This window comes from Hippocampus comes, unplaced genomic scaffold (assembly GCF_001891065.2).
Source record: "Hippocampus comes isolate QL1 unplaced genomic scaffold, H_comes_QL1_v1.1 scaffold62, whole genome shotgun sequence".
Classification (NCBI taxonomy): Eukaryota; Metazoa; Chordata; class Actinopteri; order Syngnathiformes; family Syngnathidae; genus Hippocampus; species Hippocampus comes.
In genome coordinates this window covers 1,656,790-1,666,001 of record NW_017806062.1, presented here as the reverse complement: position 1 = coordinate 1,666,001, position 9,212 = coordinate 1,656,790, and the positions used below count along the sequence as shown (strand labels likewise).

The 9,212-nt window shown below is 45.2% G+C and overlaps 1 protein-coding gene across 2 annotated transcripts in view; it reads right to left on the bottom strand.

Annotated features, from left to right (window-relative positions):
* The window catches only part of wnt7bb (wingless-type MMTV integration site family, member 7Bb), a 35,260-nt gene extending 27,005 nt beyond the window's left edge, over positions 1 to 8,255 (bottom strand). Inside the window, exon 1 of one of the 2 annotated variants that reach the window (XM_019893422.1) lies at positions 7,618 to 8,255. In XM_019893422.1, coding sequence (XP_019748981.1) covers positions 7,618 to 7,691 — 74 coding nt within the window. In that variant the 5' untranslated portion in view covers positions 7,692 to 8,255. Of the gene's footprint in view, positions 1 to 3,693; positions 4,186 to 7,617 lie in introns of those variants that run through there. The other variant, XM_019893421.1, reaches the window with a different exon arrangement.
* Positions 8,256 to 9,212: the final 957 nt, after the last annotated feature.

Sequence of the window (9,212 nt, the reverse complement as noted above, 5' to 3'; positions counted from 1 at the left end):
GGGGGGTCTGGGTTGGTGGTCCCTGAAAAAGCAGAAAATGTACCTTCAAATCAGTTATATCTGGCTTCGTGACCCCCCCACCCCCAACCTCTCTCCCTAATCAACAACCCCCGGAGGGCCCCCCACTCTAGCGCTTCGCCAATGTCTGCAACTTTTAAGAGCTATCGCAACCACACGGATGTAAACTTTCAGGTGGGGGCGGAGGGAATGGGTGGCACCGAGTCAAGTATGAAGTCGCTGACACAGCGAGGCGACGAAGAAGAGGTATCATGACACCAGAGTTATTCCAACATGGATTTCAGCTCTCGCACATTTTTTTTAAAAAAAAACAAAAAAAAAAACTCTTGGTTGGAGATTAAGAGCAAAACATTTGATGGATGGCGAGAACTCGCTTTCTGACAACGGCTTTTTCCACCCAGACAGAGAAAGCAAATGAACCCCAACTGCAGCTGCCACCAAAGTGACGTTGCCTCACTGCGCTCAGGCTGAGCGCAGGCCCACAAAACAAATAAGTGCGCAACCTTTGTTGCAATTAAAATCTCCAAATATTAAATAAAGCTCTGAATTTGCACGATGGAAAAAAAGTTGCTTGTACCAAAAAAAAAAAGGAAAAAGAAAATACTTCCTTGTTAGCTTGTACATGTCATTGACCTCATCGCCCTCTTGCTGCTCCGCTGACCCCGGCGTCAGCAGCGTATGCGGTTGCCCGTGGCAACCGCGACATCCCATCCATACAACCCCGACTCATTGTGTTAAATGCGCTCTTTGGCTATGACTATGAATGAGAACTCGGCTGTCGAGGCAGCTCGTGCGGTTGGCAACGTGCGCTGACAATAATGAGGTGATTGAGCTCCTGTCATAAAAATCGTGGGAGGCGCTCAGCGGCACACAAACGCGCCACAACAGTTGTCCTGTCGTCATTTTATTTGATGACTTGGGCGTGTGGCGGCTGACTGGTTAATTCTGGCGATGATGCGGCGCAGTTGTACATCACAGCGCCGGGGCAGCCACAGTAATACCTGCGCCTTACTATCTTTGGAAGGCAGAATTTTTGATCAAGAGAGGCTGGGAACTCCACTTCCGTTCCGAGTGACTCAGAGAGTGGAAACCCACATTCCGCTCAACATCTTTGCCAACGTGACCTGACAAGTACAACCCAAAAAAAAAAAAAAAAGAGGGGTAGGGAGTGGGGAGGGGGGACATCCGTCTTAGCGAGAGGCTCTTACATCACTGTGTCGTGTGGCCTTGAGACAAAGTGGGCGGCCGACGTCACGGCAGACGTTATTGCGCAGCCACCTTCTCCGTCGTCACATGGAGCGCTGTGTGAGCCGCACTGACACGGCTTCAGCTCCCAGGCATGAATCTTACAGAGGAATGCACTCACAAAAATCATGGCTGGGACACATTTTAACTTAGATGGACGACTACTTCCTCCCCCAACCCTAAGAGCAGGAAATGGTGTGCTTGAGGCATGAATGGGATGCGCGCTATCCACTCACCATGGCTAGATGGATCGATGGACAGATGCATACAATTCTCAAAAAACAAAAAAAATAAACAAACTGCTGTGCATTGAGATACGAGTGACCCGCCAGACATGTTTTTTGAGATACAAGCTGTTATCCGGCTGACTTGCGAGCACAAACTTGATAGGAGTGCTGAATGGTGGCAGTGAACTGAACTCATCTCGATTCGCAATAAGCTGCAGTTTGTCAAAGAATGAGCAATGAATCAAACAAGAGGCTTCAAGTTGTTTCGTGCCACTTCCAGATGACGTTTACTGTCAAACTAAACATAAAACAAATTGAAGTACACTTTTGTGTATTTAAAACAACTGAATAGCCTCAATGAAGGCCCGCTTTAGCTTCATGCTAACATGCAATGGATGTGGCTGGTGACATTCTACCCATCAACCGCGATAGTTTAAAAACCTTCCAGCAACGGATATTTGAACACAAACGGTGAAGCAACTCGTAGACAAATTAGAGCAATACTCACAGGCATAGATTCTTTATCACTTGTGAGAAATATGACAGCATCTTACTGAGTCACGATAAGTAGTTGCGAAACTTTTCTTCCGTTCTGTCTGCATGACTGTATTTCCTGCCCTTCGGTGTCCAAGGCAGACACATCAGAAGGAGCAGCACAAGTAATTGAATTGCAGCATTAAATCATGAATGGCATTTCCATTTTCGATTTGAGTACAAACATGGTCACATAATGAATTTCTAGAGCACATGTCCACATAAGGGTTCAGCGCCACCAACTTGCGCATTCGGCAAAAGAAAACCAAGCACTTCCTTCTGATGTCGTCACTGGCAGGAGACCCGAACAAAGCACCCGCGGAGTCTTTGCTTTGCACAAGAATTACCAAAGATGACCCTATCCCACGTTTCATTGGATTTGGGTCAACCCACAATACAAGCCAAACAATTGGCTTTGTACACCACACCATCTTTAAAATCGAAATTATTGACATTTATGGTAACAAACAGTAATTAGCACAAGTAAGCAAGCAAAAAGATGTGCTAAGATGTTTTTTTTATTTATACTGTGTATTTAAGTTGGGAGACAAAAAGGGACAACAGTTGTCTATTTTGTTGAATTGCCCAACTTAAAATGTTACAAAAATGTGTTGCCTCAAAATTTGTGAGCTCCATTTTTTTTTTTTTTACAGGGCATCTGTCGCTAGACCACAACAAGCTGCTCATCTTAGCTGATGGAATTAGACAGAAAATGCTTTCCTCTCCTCTCACATCATATTGGTGCAAGCTAACAATACCTTTATCAAATCACAACTGCGCCATGTCATCAGCCCCCCCCCCCCGCTGCTCACCGGAAGTCCATTTGTTTTCCAGTTGGTTCATGTGATGTTCTGCTTAAGGCCCATTTGGGTCAGATAGGTGTGACCTGATCTCACCGCGCCCCCGCCCACCCCACACACTCATCACCTGCCAATCACAAGGCACATCTACACAAACAACCACTGAAATTCACTTTCACATCAAAGTACAATTGAGTCTTCAATGAACATAACGTTCATGTTTTAAGACATTTTTTTTTAATCCCACGCAAAAAAGGCAGATTCGAACATCAGAACTGTGAGCCAGACGTGCCAACCACTCCCACCCCAACAGGAAACTTGCATAATCCAAATAAACAACACGTTTATGGCTTTAATGTGCAAGCCATGACTTGGCCTGTGTGTGCGCATGCAGCGAGCGGAGCCCACTTTTAACTTTTGTGTGGAGGGGAAACACCAAAAACCACACATCTATTTTAGCAGCAGGTTTGGGGTCTCCGCGCAGCAGAGGAAGCGGGCAGGACGCGAGAAAACAAGCGAAAGAGCGAAAAAATGGTTTGGTAATTACTTTTCAAGTCCGGATCCTGCAGGGATGATTGGTGTTTAATTAAAAGCCGCGCGGCGTTTAGGGTGTCAATCAAGTGATGAATGGACTCGCTGGGACGGTGAGGTCATAAGATAACACCGATCGACGTGTCTCGCCAATTTTCGGCGTTTGTTCCTGAACATCTCTGCCACTCTGTGGCCAAAATGAAGCCGGCATGCAGAAAGAAGTTGTCCAAAAAAACGGTTCACTCGACTTTCACGGAACGTGTTCAGTGGAGGTGTCACACGAACTTGACTTCGTGAATGCCCTCCGTGAAGCGGCCGGTTAATTGGCGGCGACTTACAGGTAGCTGCCGCTGGTGAGGATGAGGAAGATCTGCGGGTAGTAGACTGACAGCAGAACACTGCGCGACGAGAACAGGATCATGATGACATCGAGGAGCCAAAGCGGCTCAGGCGCCTCACACGGGGGATGAGCAAGATGGGGAAGCGCACTTTCGAAATCAAATCACAATAATCATTCAAAAAGAAAACGACGACAACAACAACAACAAAACTCCTTTGCTTTTAATTCCCAGTTATCTCTTTAAAAAAATAATCATAAATTTAAAAAAAAAAAAAATCCAGCTCCCAAGTCACGCCGCTCCGAGCTGCCGTGGCCGAGTGAGCGGGACCGGGGCCGGGGTGAGCTCTGACATGTCTCCGCGGCGGCTGCGGTAGTGGTGGGTGATGCGTTCAGGGACCTCGCATGGCAGAAAAGTGCCTGTGCGCGCTCGACTCCGCACTCGCGGCTGCCATTGGGCGGCCGGAGACGACTGCAGTCCGCCCACTTTGCCACGGTGGGACAATAGGAAGAGGTTGGTGGTGTGTGTGTGTGTGTGTGAGCGGGGGGCGGGGGGGGGGGGGACACTGATCCGAGGTTTCATTCATCATCAACCTACCGCACTCCTCTCTCTCCACCCCCCCACCCCCCCAAAATCCCTCCCAAACATCAACAAACACCGTCATCGCAGCCCCTCGCGCGCAAAAAGAGGAGGGGTCAAATCAGCACATTTTTTGGGGGCGCGATGAGTCAGTGTGCATCCACAAGTTGGTGTTATGTGCAAGCTTTGGGATGGAATATGACAACTATTCCCAACCGACACTGTCTAGGGAGCTAAAATAGCACAAAGTTGCATTATCCTGCTCAAAATCCCTCCTTTAAAAGAGCCTTTATTGAAGTGATGGGCAAAGTATGGCCCGTGGGCTACACATGGCCCACTCTGCTCTTTCATCGGACCCACAGAGCATTTACATTATCAAGTGTTGTGTAGTATTTGTTGTTAATCTGGCTGTTTTTCATGATGATGGTTGATAAAAAATGTCATTCTAAATTTTGATTTGTTTATTTGTAAATAATCTATTGAAAAAAATATACAATTCACATGTGTATTTAATATTTGGTTCAGTATTAAATTAATTGAATGAGCATTACTTAATTTAAAATAAGCTTTTCCCCCCCAATATTTTACATACTGAGTATATAACTTTTTTTTTACCTTATTTACAAATGACCCAGCACATCCATCCAATGTAAAAATTAAATACGGCCCTTCAGTATAAAAATGTGTGTACATTATGCTTGAGTAGAGTGATTCTCAAGCTTTTCAAACCAATTACAACTAAAGTACAGTTGCATAGTAGGCCCAGGTGTTCATCAATTCCAACGTGTTGCCATGAAGGTGAAATAAAAGAATCTACCCAACTCAATGTTTGAAAATAGCTCGATCAGAAGAAATCCTGTGTATCTTACTTTAAAGTTAAATACAACAGAACTGCACTTGACAAATGAACCGGACTCGATAGCAAACAACAACTTTTCAACCGCATTAACAGACAAATCTTTTTTGCATTGTTGACACATTTAATTCAGACATTCCTCGCATACCACAAGTCCGCCTATACCAGTCTTGGAGAATCACTGCTTTATGGAGTAGAATAATAGGTGATGCTAGAACATGAATGCTGTCAGGATGCAGTCCTGTCAAGATGTTTAAAGAGCTGGGGCAGGGAAATGAAATAGCTGGACAGATTTTAGCCTCTGTGTGTGTGTGTGTGTGTGTGTGTGTGTGTGTGTGTGTGTGTGTGTGTTGCTATGGGCCTGTCAGTCAACACCTGCAGGCTCCAGTCGTTGTAAATGAAGTGGGTACAATGAAAGATTTAGAGAAAGTAAAGAGATGGGAGGAATGAGCTAAATGGTCGGGCTTGGTAAACATAGTAAGAGTACCCCCCCCCTACACACACACACACACACACACGCACACACACACCACGTATTGGAAGTACAATGTCATGTGATATGAGCATCTGTGGAGCTTGAAGTGTGTTTCACGCACACACACACACACACACACACACACACACACACACACACACCACGTATTGGAAATACAATGTCATGTGATATGAGCATCTGTGGAGCTTGAAGTGTGTTTCACGCTCCACTCCACATGAGCTTCTTCTCCTCCTCCCTACTTATGTATTTATCCTTCTATCTGGCGAGACACTCACCAGCAGCCACAACATGAGGCACACCTGCACAAACAAACAATTGGAAGATGCCCGGCGGGACACGTTCCAAGCGTGCGCTTGCATCCAGCGAGCAATGTTGATATTTTGCAACGCAGAGGAAAATAGCGGCGTGCGGCAGGTGGATTTGTGCTCACGCTTCGTTCCAAGAGACGGCGAATAGGAGTCAAAGGTGGTTTGTAGGACGGCAACTAGTGTGTTTTACACAACTGAATTCTGTATCCAAAATGTATCGGTAAATGGGGGAGAGAGCCATAGATCTTATAGCTGTCAAATAGATTTGATTCATTTGTAGATTTGATGCCAGCAAGTGCACCATCGAACACACGAAAAACAAATTGGCTCAAAATGTTTTGTCAAAAACGGATTGATTCCCGACTACTTGGGTCAATACGACCCAATTTTCTGAATTGTTCAACAACCCCATTTTGAGGGTCAGTTTGTGCAAAAAATAATCAAATTTGGGGCTTTTTTTTTTTTTTTTTTTACAAAAATAATTTTGGGGGTTGTTTTGTGCAAAACAACCAAGAATCTAGCATTAAATTGACACACTTAGTAGATCAGTCCATTTTTTACCCTAAATTGGGTTCTTTTTGGTCCAACATTTGAGTTAATGAAACTTTTTTGAAGTGGCAAACCGAGTGCAAAATTATGAGATCTAAGATCGCATTGCATATTGGGTCAAAAGCAACACAAATTGTGTCAAAGCAGGACCAACCTAACTTTTTGGGTCAAATAAATAACATAACAAACCAACCCCCAAAAATTGGTGGCAGCAACCCAAACATGAGTTATTTTGTTGCAAAATTAATGAGAAATACATTGTTTGTTTGTTTTTGGACGAAACAACCACAAAAAATTTGTTGTGTAATTTTTTTCATTTGAAACAAAACATTTTTTTTTAAACACAGAAATGTTGTGTTGGTTCTGTTTTAACCCAATTTGAGTTTTCTTCTTTTTTCTTTTTCACCCATCTGTTTTAGAGTGTACAGCAATCACACATTTTTTTCCCCTACTTTCTTTTTTCAATTTTTTGACACACCAAGAAAAATCACATTTGGAGACAAGTGATTTTAATTTGAAAGGGAAAAAACGCCATGTAAATATTCTGTTTGTGAAGATTATTGCTCCATTTCGCGTTTAGCGTGTATTCTCCCCAAGTTGGTGCACCCTTGGGGAGAACACCTGCTTATTTTCGGCTTAAAATGGATCACTTTGAATCCTGTGTTTTTATGTTTTGAGAGTGTCATGCTCTATGACAATTAACCTCGGCGTGCCTTTTAACATTGGTGACTGGGTTTCTCAACGATGGGGGAACTCCTGCCCTTAAAGTGCAACAATCTACCCTGGTGATTGTAAATTGTTCATTGATTCTTTGCGCTGCTTGTGTGTGTCTTCTTGTGTGTTCTTCTAAAGTGAGCGGAGGCAGTGAGGGGAGGGATGAGGAGAGTTAAAGCTAAACAGGTAAAAACTCAGTCTGGGCCAATGGAATGTGGAAATACAACTCTAGCGTGGTGCTATTAAAGAAAAGAAAAAAGGGTATGCATGGCTGCAGACGGCAACTGGAATGGTTGGGAATGACAACGACGCACGACGTCAAAAGGAACCGACGTGCTTCATTCTGTTGATCGGAGCAGCTTCGTGTGTGCATAAAGCTTGGCCCAGTTTATTGAAATGTTTCCACGCCAAGTAAAACTCACCCGAGCCAGAGGTAGATGATGCCCAAGTACAGGAACACGGGGTACAGGGTCCAGGTTCGGAGGGGCTTGTGCATGGTCGTTGCCACTCCGTCCGTGGGCCATGCACTGTACGGACTGGATGCGTAAGCACGAAGCGACTTGCTCCCCCCGCCCCCCCTACTCCCGCGAACCCCACAATGAAGGCCTACGAACTAAGTCACGAACAAACTAACTAACCCTTCCACATGCACGCATGGCGACTCTATCCCGCGGCACCGAGCTCGTGTGGAACCGTCCCCTGGGTGCAGTCCATGGTGCGGTCCGCCGGTTCCAAAAAACAAACCAAAAAAAATAAAAATAAAGCAGCAGGTGAGATGAGCTGGTGGACGTCTCCTAAAGGAGATTGGATTTCTTGCTCCGTCCTGTCCCCCTTTTGCTCTAATTAAGTATTCCCTTGAGCACCTTTCTTGAAATTAACTCCATAGTGTCCTGACGCCAGACAGGTAAGGAAAGCCTTGGGGAGAGGTGCACGCCTTCTCGTCGTCCTCCTCCTCCTCCTCCTTCTCCTCCCTCCTCCTTCCACGCGTGGATATGCAGATAATAATGGGGCCGGGCTTTGGTTTCCACGCTCGCCTTGTTGCAACACAACAAAGTGATGATGCGAAATGATGCCTTTTATATATACACACAAAGAGAGAGAGAGAGAGGGGGCCCTTTTTGTCGCTTTGCGAAAGACCACTGCGCTGTTAGCGGCTTTTTTTTTTTTTTGCGCCACAACAGCACGTCCCACAAAACCTAAGCTCGCAAGTGGAATGTCTCTTCCACAAAGCAGCGGCGTGACTAATAAGAACAATAATGACTAATAACAACACGGCGAACGCAGAACTGGCGTCAGGGATGCGGGAGAAGTCATTCAGGATGTGTCAGTCACGCTGATTGGTGATAAATTGCGCGCAAAGCGACATAAATTACATTTAAGACGAGAAAAAAAAAAGAAGGAGAAAACGTTCCCATCACTGGGGCTTGATTGTGGTTGAATTCTGAGCAGATGTGCACGCCAAGTCTCGAGGCGTGTGTACGTCACAAGACTCCCCCTGCTGTCGAAGTGTGGGAAGTACTCTTCGAAGTGAAACCTCACCAAAGCAAGATGCGAACGCCACATGTTTGCTTGTGCATGTTTTGGATGGTTTTACACGCAGGAGCAGCCTGTGTCTTGTTGCGGACACCATGGGAAGTAGCGTCTCGCGATTGAGAGGTTCGAATGTGCGGTCGAGCTTCCTCCTTCCTATACTGTTAAAAAAAAAAAATACACAACTTGTATTTTGGGAGGAGGTGGGGTTAACGACTTTTAAATATAGTATTGACATCTATACACGAAACAAGCTCCAAAACAATTTACTGAGTTGTTTTTGCTTTACATTGGGGAGGGGGTGGGGGCTGGGGGTACGACAATAGTGCATTTTTCACATGAGCAAAATGTCTTTGAATTGCCCAACTTGAAATTTCAAGCCGATTTTGTCGCCTTGAAATTTTGAGTTGGCCTAACTTCCATCCATCCATCCATTTTCCGATCCGCCTTATCCTCAAAAGGGTCGCGGGGGATGCCGGAGCCTATC